The sequence below is a fragment of the Pygocentrus nattereri genome, chromosome 21, assembly GCF_015220715.1.
Source record: "Pygocentrus nattereri isolate fPygNat1 chromosome 21, fPygNat1.pri, whole genome shotgun sequence".
In the NCBI taxonomy this organism is placed as follows: domain Eukaryota; kingdom Metazoa; phylum Chordata; class Actinopteri; order Characiformes; family Serrasalmidae; genus Pygocentrus; species Pygocentrus nattereri.
In genome coordinates, this window is record NC_051231.1 from 11,113,819 (window position 1) to 11,136,677 (window position 22,859).

General features: G+C 37.3%; 1 protein-coding gene across 2 annotated transcripts in view; it reads right to left on the minus strand.

The window, feature by feature from the left end:
* Window positions 1–893: 893 nt before the first annotated feature.
* The window catches only part of stab1 (stabilin 1), an 89,341-nt gene continuing 67,375 nt past the window's right edge, over window positions 894–22,859 (minus strand). For both annotated transcript variants that reach the window (XM_017704808.2, XM_017704807.2), the window contains exons 57-69: window positions 19,095–19,199; window positions 18,895–19,002; window positions 15,827–16,020; window positions 14,853–14,997; window positions 14,189–14,322; window positions 11,230–11,395; window positions 11,020–11,126; window positions 10,804–10,923; window positions 6,595–6,741; window positions 5,738–5,851; window positions 5,348–5,503; window positions 3,979–4,080; window positions 894–1,256 (exon numbers count right to left, since the gene is read on the minus strand). In XM_017704808.2, coding sequence (XP_017560297.1) covers window positions 1,194–1,256; window positions 3,979–4,080; window positions 5,348–5,503; window positions 5,738–5,851; window positions 6,595–6,741; window positions 10,804–10,923; window positions 11,020–11,126; window positions 11,230–11,395; window positions 14,189–14,322; window positions 14,853–14,997; window positions 15,827–16,020; window positions 18,895–19,002; window positions 19,095–19,199 — 1,661 coding nt within the window. In that variant the 3' untranslated portion in view covers window positions 894–1,193. The remainder of the gene's footprint in view (window positions 1,257–3,978; window positions 4,081–5,347; window positions 5,504–5,737; window positions 5,852–6,594; window positions 6,742–10,803; window positions 10,924–11,019; window positions 11,127–11,229; window positions 11,396–14,188; window positions 14,323–14,852; window positions 14,998–15,826; window positions 16,021–18,894; window positions 19,003–19,094; window positions 19,200–22,859) is intronic.

Consider the following 22,859-nt stretch of genomic DNA (forward strand, 5'->3'; position numbering starts at 1 on the left):
TTTCCATCTTCCCCCCAAGTACTCATTCCATCATTGGTTACATCAGCAATCAGTACAGCTCTTCATCTGAAAAATGTTCTCTTCCTCTAGTTTTTTTCCACCCTCTTGTCCTAGATCAGAGGTCGGCAACCCAAATGTTAAGAAGAGCCATTTTATCCTTTCAACAAATAATCAAACCGCCTTGAGAGACACATTTTATGTCCATTTTACCATTTTGGCTGTAATTATGTCTCAGTATATAATAATATCCTAATATACGCTAAAAAATATAATATAAACAAAATGCAGGCTTACTTTGCTCTGCTTTAAGCTTTAGCTCAGCTATAGCCGCTTTTCTCGCATCTCTGACAGGAAACTTTTCAACAAATTGCAAAGCTGTTCTGACCTCCCCCCTGACTTTGATTGGCCCTAATCACTGCATTGTTTGTTCTGAAACCTCGCCTGTCTGTGATTGGTCCTAATCACGGCATCGTTTGCTTTGAGACCTCCCCCTGACTATGATTGGTTCTAATCACCACATTGTTTATTTTGAGGCCTCCCCCTAACTGTGATTGGTCCTAATCACTGCATAGTTTGTTCTGAGACCTTCCTCCGAATGTGGTTAGTCCTAATCACTGCATTGTTTGTTTTGAGCCCTTCCCTTGACTGTGATTGGTCCTAATAACCGTGTTATATTTTCCGAGCTCTCTCCCAGACCATGATTGGTCCAATTCATTGCATCATCATTGCATCATTGGGTTCTGTGACATTCCAAGTAATGGCTTAATCATTCACTCAATCATCACAAGAGTTCAATCCCAAGCAATACCACAGTCATTGTCTGTTGGTTGACAGAACTAAAAATTATTTTTCTCCTCCACACATACAGCTGATAAAGCCAACTGACAAGAAGGTATGAAATCAATCTATTTTATTCCCATTGATAACAATTCAGCATTGTCTTTCCATGAAAGAGTTCCAGGAGTAAGCTCGGCAAGTGTATCACAGACAGCAGGCAGCATGTCAGAAAATATTTGTACATCTAGGAATGTGATTGGAGAGGAAAAGCACAATGTTTATCAATTAAAACTCCCTTTAATTGGTAAACAATGCTGAAAATGAAGAGAAGATTAAAAGAAATACCACAGGTAGAAAACATGGCTGGAAAACTTGGAATTCTGCATAAAAATGGCCCTATGTGTTTCATTTGTATGCTACTCGAGGAGGTTTGGTAGGACTGCAGCATCCATGGCAGGTGATTCTGCTTGTTGTGGTTCCTGAAACAGAAAGTGTATAATTTTCATGTACTGTACAAACAGGTGAGCACAATGAACACTTCTTATGCTTATGCTTATAACATTTATGTTTCAAAAAACCAAGACCCCATTTATGCCTGGTTGTTCAATGCGTGTTAGTGTTAGGATTATATGTCCTGTAGTCTAGTTAGTGAATTTAGATGTTCATGCTGAATAGTGAATTCAGTGGAGCTTGTATAATCTTCATAGAAAAAAGCTTGGCGAATAGAATGGGACGTTCTGGAGCAGCTGTACATGAGCCTGTAAGGTCACCATGTCTAACTCCAAGTGTGGGCTATAGGAATATAAAGCCTCCCAGCATTGGGCTGTGGAGCAGTGAAACTGTTCTTTAGAGTGATTATCCACTAATGCTAATGTGGCTGAATGCAATCAAATATTTACAGCAATGTTCCAGCATATAGTGTAATGCCCTCCCAAAAGAGTGGAGGCTGTTACCACAGCAAATGGGGACAAACTCCCTATAGATACCCTTCATTTCAGAAGAAACGTGGAAGAGCAGGAATCTACTAGAGCGTATCAGACACCATTTAAAATTCATTTCAATCCGATTGTTCAAACCACTTCGGTAGAAGTACAGCTAGTCCTGTGGGCCAGATGTGATCTTGTGACAAGAATACGCATCTGAGGACAACCTATTAAACATTTGGTACTGGACTGTGGCGAAATATGTCGCAGAGAAGGGTATGCCCCCCCCTAAAATCCCCACCCCTAAATTCCTTTAGGCCATGCTCTTTAACGTCTGGAAAACAATGATAATACAAGCCAGGCAAACTAGCTATCAAATTGCTTTTCTTAGCTAACAGAGCTGTTTTTCTCTCAAAAGAGGTATTTTTAACATGTAACATTCTCACACACACAACACACATCTACACTCTTAACTGAAGTGTTAGGGGGACGTTTCAGCGATTATTACGTGCATTAAGTCCAAGGACTAACAACAGGTTTGTTTCACATTGGACAGCGTTGAGCAGTGCATCAGCGGCCCCTACTTTGAGCGCCGTCTTCACAAACTGTTGGATTGGTTTAAAAATTTCCCACTTGGTTTGTTTCCACCCTAATAACCCTATGTTCCCCTCCACAAGTAGCCTAAAATGTTCTTTTTTCTCAAAACCTCTGTGGTTTTCAAAAGGAGGGATGCATTTCTTGATTGGATCCTGGTTTCTTTTTGCCTCTGCAGAATGGTCCCCTCACTATACCCTACCTTAGAAAATCTGGAACAGAATTGGTGACGGTACACTTTAAAAAATGGTGGTTCTTCAAGGGTTCTTTAGGAAAGAAAATGGCTGTATAGAACCATGAACACTCAAAGAACCCATTGCATGATAAAAGGGTTCTTTGCATCGTGAAACTTCTTCAGATTGATAGAGAATGTGCTGTAGATAGTTATATAGAATCTTTTTGAAAAGGGTTCTGTACAGCAGCAAAAAGGGTTCTACTGTTATGGCGTCAAGCTTGTAATGATAGAAGAACCATTTTTGGTGCTATAAAGAACCCTTTTAAAAAAAGATTCTATATAGAAGCATCTTCAGCATATTCTCCAACAATTTGACGAACACTTTAGTTGTGCAAAGGATTCTTTCAGTGCTCATGGTTCCATTTAGAACCAATTTCTTTACTGAAGAACCCTTGAAGGACTATCATTTTTTAGTATGCAGTAAAGGATTTTGGACATATTGAGACATCATCCAGGTTTGCTCACTACTGTGCCACAGCAGATTCTGTCACATTAACACTATAAATGTCATAAACACCGTAAACGTCCTGCAGGCAGTCCAGTATAAGCGCTAAGCCTGACCACGTAATACGAGAAGAGCTGATTTCCAACTGTGGCAGGTCTGTAGAGAGCTCTGTGAAGATGCTGCCATTGTTACTGAATTTGCTAATCCTACTAGGAGAAGCTGCATTATGGGTATCCCCTATCGGTAGTGTACATAGGTTGTACACTACTTATTGCAGTGCATTGTGGGATTGTTTGAGTGCACTGGATCTACCACAATGTTTTCTATTCACTGCTACAAAATGGCGGAACCCAAGAATAGTGCACTATATAGTGAACAGGGCACAGTTTCAGACACAGCTCTGGATTCACTAGCAGCACCACATTTGCTAGTGAGCAGTAGATCACGTTCTGTGAGGGTGTGACACATAGAGTGACGGAGTTTTCTCACTGCACATATCAAAACAAGAGCCAGTTAGCACAGCAAATTAACAGACAGAACGATTTTGTTGCTTAGCAACAGGGAGACGCGAAGCCAGAAGCAGCACTAGTGAACCTGCAAGAGCGTGCAGTGTGCCTCGCATTTTTCTGGCTTCAGTGTGAACCCCCGTCTTCTTGTACACATCAGTCGAAGGGTCTTCCCTAATTTAAAGAGAACGAACAACAGCATGCGACACTGCAATTTTCAAGGTGGCAACCAATGAGGAACCGCACACCTGATTGGTTGCTTTGTTATGATTTATTTGCATATTACGTGACATATAGCAATAGGATGTTAATCAGGCTAACCAGAGACTTATTAGACTACTAAACATTAAAATCTTATCACCATGTGCAAAAAACGGGGTTCAAACCTGAGATGTTAATGTTGCATCAATGTATTTTAAACTGATAAGAATGAGAAACATTGTTAGTACTGGCAGTGTATAAGCTACTGAAACGTTCAAAGAAAATCTCAGCACATACCCCGAAAGGCTCTGCGAATGCCTTGTAGCCACTGTATAAAGGGTTCGGTATGGATACTATAGCAGGATTCCTGCCAGCCTTTGTGGAATCTTCATCATCATTCTATTAAAGATACAATGACATTGAAAATGCAGTAAATTAAACTTATTCACGCATTCATTTTGTACTATGTTGCTGAAGTACATACATAAAGAGAAAGATATCAAACACATTTGTAGAGATAGACAGCTGCACTAAGTAAGATTTGTGGATTTGGAGACCTCTCTGGTGGAAATGTGTAATTGCATGTTTTGTAATGTAGGTTATGCTTTGGACTCCTTCCTTGAGTGGATCAACTTGATATTTGTGAGCATGTTGAAAGAGCATTCAAAGAGAACTCAGTCAAAACTTGGTAAAGGACGTGTCCCCTGAGGATGTGAGTAAATTATCTACTTTAAGTATCATAACTTCATGTTGCTTTTGCATTTGAGACCTAAACATTGTGTCAGGCCTTCTTTTTGAATCTATGCATGTGACATTAATAAGTAAAAATGTATTACAAAAAAGTCTTACATAGTGCAGCTCTAAAGTGGAGTGCTTTGCTAAAACTTTTTTGTTTACTCATAACAGCACTGTTGCTCATCTACTGATCAATTTCAAGGTTGCCCTGCTTTAATACATGAATGAATCCTTGATGTAATTTAAGATGGGCCTGTATCATTTCTCTGAATAATATGAACGCCTTGATTGAACACAATTAGAATCTACAACAGTCATTATAAAAATAAAATTTTCATTTGTTAAAGGGCTCATTTGTACACTGCAGTTGTTTGCAGTGAAAACAAAAAAAATCTTGTGGCCACGGTGGGTTTTACTACACGTTTGGAAAGGGAGAGGTGAGGGGGGAGGTTGGCTGCAATCTGCAACATCTAAATCTTAAAGGTGCAGCATGTTGCTGCAGCTTTAATAAGCTCTTTCCTACTAACAATTCTTACAGTTGGACATTGTATTGGCGGCCTTTTAATTGGAAAAATACAATATACTGCTGGTTGAAGAATACTGTGTCAGAAATTGAGGGCAAATTTATTAGTACATATATTACTGATCATACTATACAGCAAGATCTTATTTCTAAGCATAACTTATACTATACAGATCTTGATATTTCTGTTATTTTTAAGAATCTGTTTTTAGTTTTATAAATAAATTGTTTTTCATCTTTACACATATACACAGACTAAACTAGATATTTGTGGGCCTCAAATATTAATGGAATAAAGTAACACTGACCATAAAACATTGAGCTTGTCTGCCACATCCTCCAGCTATGTCAATGATTTTTTAAGAAACGTAGAGTGTTTTATTACTGAGACTTTCGAGATCATCTTACTTTGAAATACTGGAAGCGAAAGGCATCATTCCTATACTTCAGGAAATAATATGCCACACCAGCAATAACACCCCCAATAAATATGATGATCAATACTGTAGTCACAGCTGGTGCACTGGACTTCGAGTGGGCAGCAGTTGGGGCTGGCGGTGTCACCTGAAAATAATAAAAACACACCTTGTGTTTAAATCACAACCAACTTTCATTGAAAGCAATGCATTTTTATTTTTATACATTTTATTCTTACAAGTAGGATCTAACAAGCTGTAAAACAGAAAACAGGAAATCTAATTGCAAATCTTTCTGCAGTGCCTTTTTAATTAAAGATTTGTGATCATTGTTCAGAAATAATGTGTAATAAATTGACCCTTATTACAAAAGGTAACTCACAGCAACAGGAGGTGCTCTTAAAGGCCCCTGGATGACATGGATTAATCCATTAGTGGCTGGAATATTCCAGTCTAATATTATTTGTTTATTCACCAGTTTTATTGGTGGGATGTTCTGTGGGAATAAACCATAATTATGTGACACATGATAAAAATACTATAAAATCATACATATTAGAAATTACAGTTTAAGGGGTAAATATGAAGGGTTAGGTCAAACGTCAGACATAAAGCCAGACACTTAATGTTAGATTGATCTATCTTTATTATTATCTATTGCTATCTATGGCATATGTTACCATTATGTATTAGACAGGTTGGTAACATATGCCATAGATACTGTTAGGCATATGTTACCCATTGGTCTAACGCATAATGGTAACAATAAAAAAAAAACATCTTAGAGATATGTGGGTGGTTTCTGTCTAATAATAAATTAAATATGACATATTTCTGCAAATTTCAGTTAATGTCTGTATATTTGCAGTATTGATCATATTAAAGACGATGAACATAAAAAGTGTGTGGCACATTTTAAATTTTACACATAAATTTTAACTTATTTTCACTTAGACAATCAACCACACATGTAATTTTACCAGGGGCGTTTTTTTGCATACATAAAAGTTTTGCATACAACTGTATATACACACACATTAGAAATGAAAAATAACAAAGGAAATCTAAATTTTCAGACTTTCTTCAATCGTTGCAATCAATGTGCTGAAAAATGTTTTTAAAAGTTTTAAACACCCTGCAAAAAGCATAATCACCATATGTGTGATAAAATTGATACAAATAATAATTTGAATAAATGATAACTCCCATCAATAAATATGCACTAGTGTAAGCACTTACATCAGCCTGAGTTTTGTCTGAGGTTATCACTACTACAAGGTTATAGCCCAGTCGAGATGGGATTGCTGTGTTATGCTGCAGATCCTCATAGAAATGTAGGCTGTTGTTGCTGGATATGTGGTACTCCATGTCCCTCCATGACAGAGTCTGGAAACGACATATATGACCATGATATAACTGGACAGAGGTAATAAAGTGGCTACCAGATAGGAAAGAAAGTCTTAGCTGAGATAGAAACAGATGGAGATAAGTCTGATGGCACAGTACTTTCAGTATTTTCCCTTGACTTAATGTCTGTGTGGTTTTATGTACAACAAGCGTCATAATTCATTTTTAGAGGACCATTTTCCAGCCTCTCTTTATCCCTTAGAACCAGACAGGCTGTTTTGTTCCTGTATCTTTAAAAATGAGCTCTGTTCATATGACAGTGCCAACATTTTCATTTAGTATCAGTTGCATTTGTGCATTTCGTAGATCAAAACAGAATTTATATGGACTATTCTACAGAATTAATTCAATCTGCAGTCCTACAGTACGAAAAAAAAAACTATTAAAAAAACACCAAAGTATTCAGACCATTGAAATTTACAAGGACAATGATTTATTTAAACAAGACAATTAAAGAAGCTAAATATATATGGGAGACAAATCCAGCCAAAAAGGAAATGAAAATGAAAGCAAAATGTAAATGCAAACCTCTTTTTGCCATTTCTTTTTCCAAACATCTGCAAAAATATCCTGCCAAAATTGAAAATGAAATGAAATCCCTTCATTTGAAATTTCATTTTTCACACGAGCACGAGCCATTTGTGACAAAAATAAAAATAAATTGAAAACAGCTATGTCATTTAATTTTTGTCGTTATTCTAGTATTTCATGGCCAAGTCTGAAATGAAAAAGCTAACAGACAAAATAAAACAACAACATGAACTTCACTTTGGCTTTGGCTTTTCTTTGTAAAAAGCAGAATGTGTCAAAACTAAAATCAAAATGCAAAGTTTACTTTCTTATTTCTTTTTCATAGCAATAGGCTGCTAATCTGACAAAATTAAAATAAAAATGCAAAATGAATAAATCAACAGTAAAGTGACCGTCTGTGATTCAGTTTTCGCCGTGGACGCGCTTTAACTTTCGTAATGAAAAGGCAAATGCAAACGAACATCAGCGCCACCTGCTGGAGATTCACTTTTCACTTTGCACTTTTCATTTTCTTTTTCAAACTGACCAACATGCAAATATATGTTAACTAGCACTAGGCGGGGCTAACGGGTACATTAGGACATCCTCAGCCGTGTCAGAAACAGTCTCAACTGTGTCAGAATCGCAATCATTCCTCAAGAAAAAAGACTTCGAGTCTCCAGAAAAAACACCGTCATGACTCAGATCTGCTGAATCTGAACATCAGACCAAACGCTGTCAGACCAAACAGCCTCAGAGAAAATGTATCAGACCAAACACAAGCCTGTTCAAGCACATATTGGTTCGTATAACTTAGAAAGTTTTTTCGGAGGCCGTTTGGTCTGATACCTTTTCTCTGGGGCCGTTTGGTCACCAGGTCTGAGACATGACAGTGTTTTTCTCAGACGGCTGAGGATGTCCTAAAATGTACCCCGTAGCCCCGCCTAGTACTAATTAACATATATTTGCATGTTGGTCAGTTTGAAAAAGAAAACGAAAAGTGGAAAATGAAAATTGGAAAATGAGAAGTGAATCTCCAGCAGGTGGCACTGATGTTCGTTTTCATTTGCCTTTTCATTCTGATAGTTAAAGCGCAGCAGCGCTGAAAACTGAATAATAGACAGTCACTTTGCTTTTGATTTATTCATTTTGTATTTTCATTTTAATTTTGTCAGATTTGCAGCCGATCGCTATGAAAAGGAAATAAGAAAGTAATCTTTTTTTTATTTTAGTTTTGAGACGTATTCTGCTTTTCACAAAGAAAAGCCAAAGCCAAAGTAAAGTTTGTGTTTTCTTTGGTCTGTTAGCTTTTTCATTTTAGATTTGGCCATGAAATACCAGAATAATGACTAAAATGAAATGACAAATAACTGTTTTCAATTTATTTTTATTTTTGTCACAAACGGCTTGTGCTCATGTGAAAAATTTACTGTATTGCATTGTATGGCACAGTGTTTTGTGTTCAACTGTGTTCCTTTTCTCTGGGTATCAACAGTGACTTTTTGTTTCTATCAGTATCTAAACTCAGGACTGTCTTTCTCTCTAACCTATTGGTTACTAGCAAAAATACTTTCTCTAGATAGACAAAGCTCTTCTTATAGACTCAAAGACTTCTTATAAGTCGCTCTGGATAAGAGCGTCTGTTAAATGCTGTAAATGTAAATGTAAAAATGTAAATGTAAAAATGAAATTGCAAATGAAGGCATTTCATTTCATTTTCAATTTTGGCAGGATATTTGCGCAGATGTTTGGAAAAAGAAATGGCAAAAAGGGGTTTGCATTTATATTTTATTGTTTTCATATTCATTTCCTTTTTGGCTGGATTTGCTTCCCATAAATATATACCAAATCATCATTTCTTTATTGAGGGGTGTCTGTTCCAAACCCTAACCCCTAATTTTACACTTGTGCATATAATATATACTTCTTTTTGGATTTTTTAAAGATTCTTTTAAACTGAAGTTAATAGATTTAGATTTAGACATAAGTGTTTAAATGAATAAACATTATTTTAAAAAATGCTGCCATGTTTTCATGTCACTACTGAAACAGAAGGAGTTTTATTCCATAGGCGGGGCCTTGTTTTAACCACGTCCCCTATATTTTAGAGCAGGAAGTGAGACTGCAGCCCCATTCACCCTTCATTGTTTTGAAGTAAATGTTTCCCAAAGTCTGAAAATCAGCATGGAACATTAATACCTGTCACTACTGATACACACATTTTCTGCAATTAAGTAAATGTTCTTGTGTTTTAATGAAAATATTTAGATTTTATGTTTGTACAGCTGTTCAAAGCTGTGTTTGCTAGTTATGTACTGGCTACTGTTTTTGAGTTCTACTCAATATAGGCTAAAATTTTCACTACTGAAGCATTTGGTAAAGTTTACAAAATACATAATCAAGGTAGTTTAAGTTGGCAACCCAAATATTAAGAAGAGCTATTTTGCTCTGTAAGCACAATTAATAGCTTCAAATCTTAATAAAATATCTCTTCTATTTACAAACACAAATGTTTCAAGGTGTAAAACATACAGAGGACCCAGCAGTTTAAATATACTGAATAGCTTCATTAACTAACTCAGGATACACTGTGAAGGAGCTAATGTGCTCATTAATGATCACATGAAACTGCTCACACTAATGAATCATGTTTGCATGCAAAACTTATTTTTAGCTGATGAGCCTACGTAAGAATTCATCTCATTACAGAAGTACTTTGATAAAGGTCATTCAGCAACAACTATAAATAGCATGTTTATCATTATCTAATAGTTCATTCATTTTCAACAAAAATCAAACCACCTTGGGAGCCACAAGATTTTATGTCTATTTTACCATCTTGGCTGTAAACATGCATCAGTATGTGCTGATGTTCTAGTGCAGGTTAAAGTATATAAATGAAAATGCAGCCTTATAGCTGCTTTTCTCGCATCTCCGGCAGGAAACTTTTCCTCAAAAGTGGAATTGTTTCTTATAAAATGTCTCTTAACATTTAGATTTTTTTTTTTATCAGATTCTCATTCACCAGCTTTTATGTTTTTCCCCCTTCTACCTTAAACGGTGACTGTGGCACTAGAAAGTAACTGCTGCACAATTTAGGTAGAACAGGAAAAACTGAAGCTATTGAACGAGAAACTGATTTCATCTTTGTGACTTCTTAGTGTTTGACAGTTTCTTGCTGCAGATTAAACGTATCAGGAGAAGAGCTGGAGTGACTATAATTGCAAATAAGTCCATTCGTCTCCAAAAAATCTAGCTAGGTGAGACTGTTTAAGGCAATTTATTGTTAAAACTGTGTTAGAACGATCAGTAGTTTTATTTTTCTGTAAAGGAGTATTATTTTATTTTTACCTAATTCTGCATGTTGCAGACCCCTGATAGACATTCAACCAAAGCAAAAGAATTTTAATCTAAAGTCCAAGTGAGTTAAAATTCTAAAATGTGTTCTCAGCTCTGACTTTGAACTAGTTCATTAGACTGGTATACATACAGCAGATATTTAAGTCTGTTTACTGTTGACAGACAACTCACCTCGTTTCCAGAGAATCCCGCATTATGTGGCACAAAGAGTGTTGCGTTTGAGGATCTGGTTGAGAGGAAGTTCAAGAGATTTTTTCCCTCCACAACAGCTTCTGCGTACTTCACCAAGGTCTAAATGAGGGCCAAGTATAACATTAATGATTAAAAATGTCTATACATCTGCACACAATGTGGTTTTTGTTCAGGAAAGAGAGAGAAGCTACTTACAGAATAAAATACTGAGAAATTTGAATTAGTAGCAACAACAGATGCCAGATTGCCGTTACAGAATTCTCCATTGCCCACGTATCCAGGTCCACATTCACATGTTACCTCTGCAAAGTCAAACAGTGGTCCTATTACACATTGTTCACATACACAAAGACGCTGAGTGCAAAACAGCTTTTTAAATTCATCTCTCGTATATTTTTAAAGTACCTCTCATTCTGTAGCAGTACGCATCATAAAGGCTGCTTAAATCAACAGGATCTTTGTACAGTATTACTCCAACCTGGTTGTCACCACACTTAACCGAAGGAAAGCGTATCGGATAGCCCACTTTCTTCCCATCCATCCATCCGGCCACACACAAATGCATACCCAACTAGGAAGAGAAGAGATCAGAGTTTTGCAAACTCCTCTTTATTTGTTAGATCAGGGGTCGGCAACATGCGGCTCTTTTACTGCCCTGTTGTGTCTCCACATCATAATTAGCTTTTTAGGTGAAAATAAAATAATCCTCCTTTGCAGGAAAATAAAGCTCTGCTAATCGTTCAAACACAGGATTAACAATAAATGGTCTTAAACGCTGGAGTTAAGGCATAACTGCTAATTCACACTGTAACCCTTAAGGTTGGTGCACAGGCAATAATCTCTCCTAGCTAGTAGCTAACGAACAAGTCGCGAAGCTGAAGTCAGTTTCTTGTTTGAATTTTCCTGTTCCACCTTAAATGGTTATGTTCTGGTGCTTCAGGAACCACTTAACAAGAAGCTGGTGAATGGGAATCTGACTTCAGCATTGTAAACAATCAAACATTATGAGACATTTTACAAGAAACTATTCTACTTTTGAGGAAAAGTTTCCTGTCAGAGATGCGAGAAAAGCACATATATCTGAGCTAAAGCAGAGCAAAGTCTGTTTTCATTAATGTTTTTTTTTTTTTTAGCCTAGACTGAGACATATTTACAGCCAAGTTGGTAAAATGGACATTAAATCTTGTGGCTCCCAAGGTGGTTTGATTTTTGTTGAAAATGAATGAACTATTAGATAATGATAAACATGCTATTTATAGGAGCCTGTTATTATACAGTGTTGCTGAATGACCTTTATCAAAGTACTTCTGTAATGAGATGAATTCTTACGTAGGCTCATCAGCTAAAAATAAGTTTTGCATGCAAACATGATTCATTAGTGTGAGCAGTTTCATGTGATCATTAATGAGCTCATTAGCTCCTTCACAGTGTATCCTGAGTTAGTTAATGAAGCTATTCAGTATATTTAAACTGCTGGGTCCTCTGTATGTTTTACACCTTGAAACATTTGTGTTTGTAAATAGAAGAGATATTTTATTAAGATTTGAAGCTATTAATTGTGCTTACAGTCTTATTCTGCAAAAAGAACAAAACAGTTTTAAAAGCTGATTGGTTGAGCCACATTCAAAACTGTTGCAACGTACTAGATATAAGACTGTATTCATGTACCAAATAATGAAAATGAAAAACTATTGCAGTTTCCATCTTAAAGCTATGTTGCTTGGAAACCAAAACATACTATTAACCAGGTTTATGGCTTGGTGGAAAACTGTTTTTTTTTATTTTTAAACATTATTAAATTTTTTTTTTACATTGTGTTTAGCCGCTATACTATAAAATTTAATATGGTTTTTCTACTGTTACTGTTAATTAAAAACGGCCTGTTTTTGCTTTAATATTGCTTTATTTAGCCATGTTTTCATCATCGTTTGACAATGAAACAAAAAGAAAATGAAAAGTGCAGAACTAACTCTACTGATACCAAATGTGAATCAAATGTAAATGGGTCAATGACGAATAAGGCTTTAAAAAATAATTCTTAAAAAATTCTCATTAAAACAAATATGTAAATTTTTGTATCTGCAAGATTCAATGTGCTGATATAGGTTCCACAGTCTTTATAATGGTATAAATTAATTTTTAAAACATTAAAATATTACTATATTTTGAAAGTTATTTACAGTTACTGAAAATGTGTATAAACTAATCTTTGTACTTGGACCCCTTAGAAACTTGAATTTGTCTTCATATAAAGAAATATTAGTATTAAGTGAACCAGCCTAGACTCAAAAATTAAATTTTTTCCAATATTTGTGAACAGGCTGCTGACCTTGGCATTGCACCATTAAGGTCACTTAAGGTCTTTTATTAAAACATGTCAGAATAAAAGTCTTTTGTTGTCAGTAAAATTAGAATTTAGAGGCAACATTTTCTAATGAATACTTCAAAAGTTGCAACCTGTGAATTACCTGTTTATGAATGTAAAGGTTTCAAGCACAAAATCAAGCCAAACTATTTTATTTAGAATTTTGTAAAATTAAATTACCCTTTTTAAATAGCTGACTTAACCTGCATCTGGATTGTTGAACTACCTGACAGTTTTTGGCATTCTGACAAATGCCTAAAATGAAGTTTAATCTAATGCACTGAAAATGCATTAAAACAAAGGAGTTATTGCATAAAATTGCAATATGTCATGTATTTATTAAATTATTTAACAGGAAACTGAGGTACAAAAAATGAACATCATGTCAGTGACACAAATGCAAATTTGTGTAACTACATATAATATCACCACTGTCCAAAGAAAACCATGTATCTCCAAAATAGTAACTTTACAGAAGAAAATCAAGAATTTTCATAACACACACACGTTCTAAGCCACTTCTCCTTCTGGGTTGCAGGGGGTGCTGGAGCCTATCCCAGCAGTCATTGGGCGGATCCCATCACAGGGCAGACAGACAGACAAACACATTCACTCATGCCTATGGGCAATTTACCATGTCCAATTGGACTGACTGCATGTCCTTGGACTTTTGGGGGGGAACCGGAGTACCTGGAGGAAACCCACACAGACATCGAACCCAGGCCCTATTTGCTGTGAGTCGACAGCACTACCCAACGACACCAGTGATGCATTTCTATTGGTCCATTCATCATGAAATTTTCATGCAGTGTAAAGCACAGCTGCTTGAGTAATGTAGAAAAATAAAACACAACAAAAATGGAGATACATTTTTCTCTGAACAGTGAAGATTTATGAAACTGAATGTAAAGCAAAACATCAATAACAACTCTAGACATGTGATTAATGATTCCATTAGAGGAAATCATGAATTCAAAGCAAATCCTGTGATGCTTTTACCTGTTGTGCATGAGAAAGCTGGATGGAAGTAGCGAGGGTGGCACCTTCAGCTTTGCAGGCCGCCTCCGCTGTGGTGTAGTTCATCATATACTTCCCTGCAGGTGATCTCAGATGGAAAACGCCATCGGTTTTGGCTGAACAAGAAAACAGTTCCATTAAGTATTACTAAAACTCATGCTAGTGTGTTGTAATGTATGCACTGGATGAGTGGCTTTATTACTACACATTTCTCTTTTTAGGTTTCCCACCATACAACTCCTACAAATCCGGTATGTGCAGACAGATAAATAGCAGGGCATAAAATACACAAAGCACTTCACACTGTAACAAAATGCATAATTCAGAACAGCAGCCCAAACTGCAGTGCAATAAATGTTATTTATATGGCCGTATGTGCAGTGTTTGAGCACAGGTTGCTGATCTAGGGGAATAAAGAGACACAGTAATAGTGCAGAAGCAATTGCTTTTGGGGAGACGGGGAAAACTGCATGAAGATTGCCAAGGGGTTATTATCTAAATGACCAGATGACCATAAGAATGTGTAACATAGACTGGGTCTGACTGCTACTTTATTAATGAATTTCAGCAGTTATCATTTGTGCATGTGGCAAATCTGGTAACATTCAGTAGCAGCAACAACCATGGAAGCACAATTGCGTCTTACTGTGGAAATGTAAGTCTTTGCAGGTGGCTTTGGCGTCACAGCCTCCATTGTCCTCCAGGCAGCGGTCAACAGGTGGCACCACCTTCTCAAGGCACTGGACACCATTTCCCACATACCCTGGGAGGCATTCACACCGCCTCTCATTCTGACAGGTGAAAATGGACTTCATGAAATCTGTTTTGTCATGTGTTGTCTACAGTGACCTTAAAATGAACCTCAACTGGGAGCTCAAAATGTATGCATGATTAAAAGATGTAAACAAAGTTCATTCAGAGTGGTTTGGTGTGAAAGGCTCTGTTCTAGAGAAACCTACTGTACTGAGTCAGAATTGTTCACAGTGGTGGTGATAGGAACCAGACGTCCACCTCTAAAAGCTCCCTCACAGTAGGTTTTGCCCTAAAATGCCTTTTTTATTCATTTATGTTTGAGAGTCCCCAAAGATGACCTATTATATTTCAGATATATTACTATTTTACCTTCATCAGTATTAAATATAACAGCTCAGAAGACTAGTAGGTTCACTGGTGGTTTTAAATAGTAAATAAAATGGCTATATTTGTGTTATCGCAAATTCTAGTTCTGTTAAGGAATCTAAATCAGTTTATTTCTCTATAATGAACCATTTCACATCAAATCACTCTGTTTACATCTAATGATTAAATTATGCAGAAATTATTTAGAAAAATCAGTGGATTTCCCCTTTAAAGGAGCCTCCTTGTAAGTTGAACAGGAATGGGCCAGGCTAAATTGCTGAAGGTTGAACAGGCAGGTAGGTGTGAATGCACTGGTTTGCATACACTTCGCCAAAGTGTACATGCCACATGAAACAAATATACTACACTGGAAATAAACTACGAAAATGAGGTTTTCCATGACATGGGCCCTTTAAATTGAGTAAAAAAAAAATATATATATATATATATATATATATATATATATATATATATATATATATATATATATATAGTACTTACAGGTCCAGTAACAATGCAATTTGCAAAATCGCTACAACCGCCATTAACTTCCTCTACGCAGCGGTTGATAGGGGAGCAGGCACTTCCATCCCCAGTGTACCCTGATTTACACGAACAGGTGACAATGGTACCCGTCTGTGCGCAGTCAGCCTGGTCGTGACAGCCTCCATTATATTCACTGCACAGATCAGGAGCTACAGCAAAAACAAAAACACGAGATCCTCGGCATTTATCAATGACAACTACAGCTTAGCCCATTAAAGTCATAGACATTACCACACACACACACACACACACACACACACACACACATTTACTAAGCCAGTGATGACAAAATCATGCTGCAATTTTGAATAATTAATTTTTTACCCATATTTTATTTAAACCAGCTGAGACATTGTGCGGAAAGTGCAGATTATAAACTTTCTATCCACACCACATTTGTGGTTTGAATGCGAAAGCAGAGATAGTTTATTAGATATATTTTGAATTTGTAAATTTTTTCGGAAATAAAAGCCATCCTTTAATTTGGCCACTGTCATTTGTTGACAAAACAAAGTGCAGACTCAAAGCTGTTGATACAGAATGTAAATCAAATGTAAATGTAGCTATTACATAATTGAGTATGCAATAATTATGTAACTATGTAAATAATTATGTAACATACTGCAAAACAACAGCAATAACTCAGGGTTACAGATTCGTATCTTACTGTCTGGATTTCACACTGATAATAAAATGAGTAACATATAAAGGAAAACAAAGCTTATAAACTGCACTGGGGCTACCTATCAACAGTGGAGTCATATCAGCAGCAGCAGAGTACACGAGTGGAACGGAGCCACTATTCTGTAATCACTCCACTCCAACTCTGCTCCAGGTTTTCTGTTTTCTGTTTCTCACTCGCTCCTCACACATACATCAGAGAAAACCTGCTCCATATAATTTATTCTTTTGATATTTATTTTATGTCTATAAGGTATGGACATTATGCATTTAATTAATTAGTAATTATAAAAATGTATGGCCGTTATTAAACGAAAAACTAGCTAAATATCCTGTGCTACACAGGTTTTTTCTCTGAAGGTGTGAAACGATGGCCCAACCACAAGCCATAAACCTGCTGAGTGAACAAATACATGTTTTAACTTGATATTCTTTGTCATCCACGCAGCAAAATGGGTGACGTGTGACTAACTGTGTCTGATCTCTGTAGAACTTTGCGATCAGTGAGACTTTGCGGAACAGTTCCGGCCTGTAGGAGCTCTTCCGGTCACCCTGCCGTCTCACTCCCCTGCTCTCAGAACAAAACCTTTTATCTCCTTTTGTTGTTGGTAACATTTTATTTGGATGGTCCACTGTAGATGTTTTGTAGATGCTCAGTATATCTTAAACAAGCATTCAAATAAGTATCTATTAAATGTAAGTGAACTTTAAATTGAGTGTGAAAGATTCTATTAAATCTATGCCTAATCCTAAATCTACACCAAACTAGTAAACCTAATCACCAGAAAGTTTGTAATTTTTTTAAGTATCTGTGGATAATCTGTAAGTGACCACCCAAATAAAGTGTGACCCTGTCTTTTTTTTGACATAACTTGAAAATTCCTATTTTCAAGAGTGAGAGAGAACATCAATGCTCCGAATTTCTTAAAATTAGCTCAATGCTCCAGGCAAAATCACTCCACTCCCTGCTCTACTCACCACTCGCATCTGATCAGAAGTGGCAGATAATTACTTATTATTTATTTATAATTATTTATTTAAAAATCTGACAGATATTTAGATTTGATCTTTCAAATGATTTTTGATTACGCACTTATTGTACATGGAAGAGCAGAACGTTTAGGTGATGATGGGACACTGAGTTAAAAGCTACGTTCACATTACCAGGTTGAAGTGGCACAAATAAGATTTTTTGCCATAATGTGACTCAGATCTGATGTTTTCAGGGCTGTGTGGACACACAAATCTGATCTTTTCAAATCTGCCCTGAGCCACTTTCATATGTGGTCTTAGATCAGATTCGTATCTGATACGTAGCCATGCGACCTTAATGTGACACTCATATCAGAATTCATGTGCTTTTTTTCCACTGCGCTTGTGGCATCATTCAGCGATACCATGGCAGCAGCGCCAAACAGAAGTTAAAGCCTGTAAAAGGTGGAAAAGCAGCTCCTCTCACCTTTTTCTCTTTCGTCTTGCTCTGATAATGAACAGCTGAGAGCTGATCAGAGTTAATTACCTTCGCAGCTCCTTCATGTGACGTTACTGGGTAGGATGTGTGCATGCAGGTCATTTCATGGCAGCAATTCGTTCACATTAATGATAGATTTGAATTACTTACTTAAACAGTGTGAACTCATGTCAGGGAAATCAGATTAGAACAAATAATTTGGATTTGAGCAATGAGGCTTGTAATGTGAATGTAGCCAAAATATTTGTTTTTTATTCGTTTCACTTCATTTGTAACTCTTGTAAATAACTATTACATTTATCTGTAATGCTAATCTAGAATCTCCAAATTTCTACATTTTATGAGTATATGCAACCAACATTCCTCAGCCAATGACTACAAAGATTTTAGGTACTTCGCCCTCTATGGTGGATGACATGGAAAGATTCTGTGAATCCTAAGAAATCTCAGTGGGTAAAGGGCAAGGCTGACAGATGGCACTGCATTTAAAACCATCACGCTTCTCGGATGGATGGGAGGAATACTTTGACAAACTGTTAATAAACTCTGTTACTGCATCCAGAAATGTAGGTTAAGACTGCATTATGCACAGAGGAAATCATATGTCAACAGCATCCAGAAACACCACTGACGTCTCTGGACTCCAGCTCATCTGAATTGGACTGATGTACAGTGGAAGCATGTATTATGGTCTTATTATCAGAACATTTTTATGGAATTTGTTTATTAAAATTATAGACCTGTTCTCCACACCAAAGAAGTAAAGCATTGTTACCAGCATAAAGTTCAAAATCCAAGGTCTGTCATGAAGTTACTGGCACATCTGTTAGGCACCATTAATTTCAGTGGACAGACAACTAGTCAAACCTACCTGTGCAATTGAGTCCGTTTCCTTCATATGGAGGTACACACTCACACTGGTTCGCAAGCAGGCACACTGCATTAGAGTCGCACTCAGGGGAACAAATAGGCTTGACTTCTATTAAATCACATTGGGAGAATATGAGTGAGAGTCAAAACACATTATAATTGGGAACTTACTGAACTCAGATTTTTATATATTTTTTTTACCAATTTTAGACTCGCATCGCTTTCCTGTCCAGCCCTCTTGACAGAAGCAGCTGCCATCTCCATCTAGGCCGTCATCACATTTGCCGTAAATAGTACAGTTGCAGGCTGCAAGCAGAAGTCATTTCATATTTATTGCATAAGGAATTTTTACCAAAACGTTTAATACACAGGGTTAAGGAGCTAGACAGCCAAGTCTTCAGGTGAGTCTGTGGCATAAAGCCTGAACCTACAAAGCATCTACTATTGAGGAACGGCTGGAGTATGAATGTTTTTGAATAGTCTATCCAGGTTGCACTGAAAGTTGAGTACAATTCTATTTAGATTCATTACGCTGGTCATGCAGACTAGCTAGACTGGCTGCACTTTCCATGAATAGAGTTTGGTTTAAGCTTTGAAACTTGTACTTTTGTCTTTTTTGACAAAAATATTAATTAAAGTAGGTGCTTAACCTTGAGAGAATATTAATAAACTAAAAATATATAAGAAATATAATACTATCAAATCAGAGAATATATTCGCTGTTTTTTCTGAGTTATATATACACTATATTGCCAAAAGTATTCCCTCGTCTGACATCCCATTCTTAATCCATAGGGTTTAATATGATGTCTGTCCACCCTTTGTACCTACAGTGAGGAAAATAAGTATTTGAACATCCTGCGACTTTGCAAGTTCTCCCCATTAGAAATCATGGATGGGTCTGAAACTTTCATCTTAGGTGCATGTCCACTGTGAGAGACATAATCTAAAAATAAAACCCGGAAATCACAATATATGATTTTTTTATAATTTATTTGTGTGTTAAAGTCGCAGGGTGTTCAAATACTTATTTTCCTCACTGTATAACAGCTTCAACTCTTCTGGGAAGGCTTTCCACAAGCGCATTTGTGAGGTCAGACATTGATGTTGGAAGGCCTGGCTCACAGTCTCCTGTCTAATTCATCCCAAAGGTGTTCTATCAGTTGAGGTCAGGACTCTGTGCAGGCTAGTCAAGTTCTTCCACACCAAACTCGCTCATCCATGTCTTTATGGACCTTGCTTTGTGTGCTGGTGCTGTCCCCAAACTGTTCCCACAAAGTGGGAGCATGAAATTTTCCAAAATCTCTTGGTCTGCTGAAGCATCAAGAGTTCCTTTTACTGAAACTAAAGAGCCAAGCCCAACTCTTGAAAAACAACCCCACACCGTAATCCCAACTCCACCAAACTTTACACTTGGCACAATGCAGTCAGACAAGTACCGTTCTCCTGGCAACCGTCAAACCTAGCTTTGTCCATCGGATTGTCAGATGGAGAAGTGTGATTCATCACTCCAGAGAACATTTCTCCACTGCTCTGGAGTCCAGTGGCGCCGCTTAACACTACTGCATTTGATGTTTTGCATTACAATTGGTGATGTAAGGCTTGGATGCAGCTGCTCGGCCATGGAAACCTATTCCATGAAGCTCTCTACGCTGTTCTTGAGCTAATCTGAAGGCCACATGAAGTTTGGAGGTCTGTAGAGATCGACTCTGCAGAAAGTTGGCAACCTCTGCGCACTATGCGCTTCATCATCCGCTGACCCCGCTCTGTCATTTTATGTGGCCTAACACTTCGTGGCTGAGTTTTATGTGGCCTAACACTTCGTGGCTGAGTCCCAATCACTTCCACTTTGTTATAATACCACTGACAGTTGACTGTGATACTGTGTACTAATATTTAGTAGTGAGAAAATTTCACGACTGGACATGTTGCACAGGTGGTGTCCTATCACCATACCACACTGGAATTCACTGAGCTCCTGAGAGCGACCCATTCTTTCACTAATGTTTGTAAAAGCAGTCTGCATGCCCAGGTGCTTGGTTTTATACACCTTTGGTTATGGAAGTGATCCGAACACCTGAATTCAGTTAATTGGATGGGTGACTGAATACTTTTGGCAATATAGTGTGTGTGTGTGTGTGTATTTTTGTGTGTAAACTTATCAACAAGAAAACAACAAACTGAGGTCAATTTTTGTATATATCATAATAAATGGAATGTTCCATTTTTATAAGGGGAACCGGTTTGGCGAACAGCACTGCACATAAAATGTAGGCCACAGGTTAAAATTTTGTTTTAACATTATTTTTTTAGGAATAAACTAGATAGCTTTATAATTATGTTGTTATGGGAAGATTTTAATGAATGTATTTCATAGAGAAGCTAAATGTCAGTGAGGTAGAACAGGCCAAAATCACCATATTAAAGATGGACACAGACATTTTATGTGTTCTTGTGATCATTTTAATGGCAATGAGAATGAGAAACTGTAATAGATGGTAAAATGACAGGCTATTGATGAGAAAAGGCAGCACTCTGCACGCAGAGTTTTATACGAAGCTGCCATTAAACCAACAGTTTGGCAAATAAATGACACCCCCTCGACCCCACCTTACCCCAAATGTAGCTCATCAGCCAAGACATGTTTGATGTCTTAAGCTTGCCTCTTAATTTGTGTACAGCAGCTATATTGCTTATGTAGCTAACAACAGAACTAGCACCAAGTTAGCACTGTGCAAACTGCATGCTTTAATCATCACAGCTGGCCTCAGACTGCAACAAGTGATATCAAATAGACTTGCTTATGTTGTTTCTCACACTGTATGACAGTCTTCAATCAATAAAATGCAGAAAAGTACAGACACAGTTGAGGCTTATGGAAGGCTGCTAGCTTTCAGCTATGCTAACATGTTAAACATGTAATGTTTATAGATACCAGGGTCAAACAGTGTCAGAAGCCACAATCAAGTCTATTTGAGATTTCTTAACAAGCCAGTGTGGTTTGAGGTTAGTATGTGGTGATTTATTTGTGCAGTTGCGCTGCGGATTGGGCTGCCCACCGCTCCGGGCAAGTGTGCTCAGTGCCCCCTAGTGTGTGTGTGCTCACTAGTGTGTATGTGGTGTTTCACTTCACGGATGGGTTAAATGCGGAGGTGAAATATCCCTGTTGTGAGACTAATAAGGGTCACTTAACCTTAATCTTAATCTTCCAGTACTTATTTACTTTAGCCTTGTGGCACCAGTGTGAAGCTAAAGAAATTTCAGACACCAAACATGCCTTGTCTGACGGAAGACATCTGAATGTAACTACAGCACCATTTAATTCACCAAACAAGGTTGTTAGTTTGCTCTCCACGTCTTACTCTGGACAGTTTCTCAAACCATGGACAATACTGAGCAGCTTCACTCAATGTCTGAAGAGAAGCATTTCCTATTTCTTTAGCATCCCGACCCCAACAGCAGCCCGTAAGCAGCCATGCTGTATGATTTTATCTACTTTTTGATGGCTGAAGCAGATCATATTAAATTGAAAGCTTCACAGTGAGCTGATAATTTACTTTGTGTTTTTGTTGAGAATGAAAGCAAGTAACTAGCATAGCTAACTAAATACTGTGACAACCGAACTTCTTAGACCAGGGGTTAATTTGATTTTTCTCCCTGTGTTTATTTTGTGTTTATGCTTCTATCTGAGCCATTTTGGTACCTCACTGTCAACCAGCTAAGCAGAGCACAGCTCATCAAATAATTCACGAGCCCACCGAAAAAGTGAAAACAGCTTGTTTCATTCAAGCGTCACATCACAGGGTTGGAAAGGAGCGAGTAAAATTGCATCTGCCTCGGCTGTACTACCAGAGACTGACTAACGTAATGTTCAGCCATTCATATCAGAGCTCATACGTTGTAAGCCAATCATATCTGACCTGGGGGAGAGGCTCTGCTGCTGCACTGGAAGGTTTGCTGTAACCG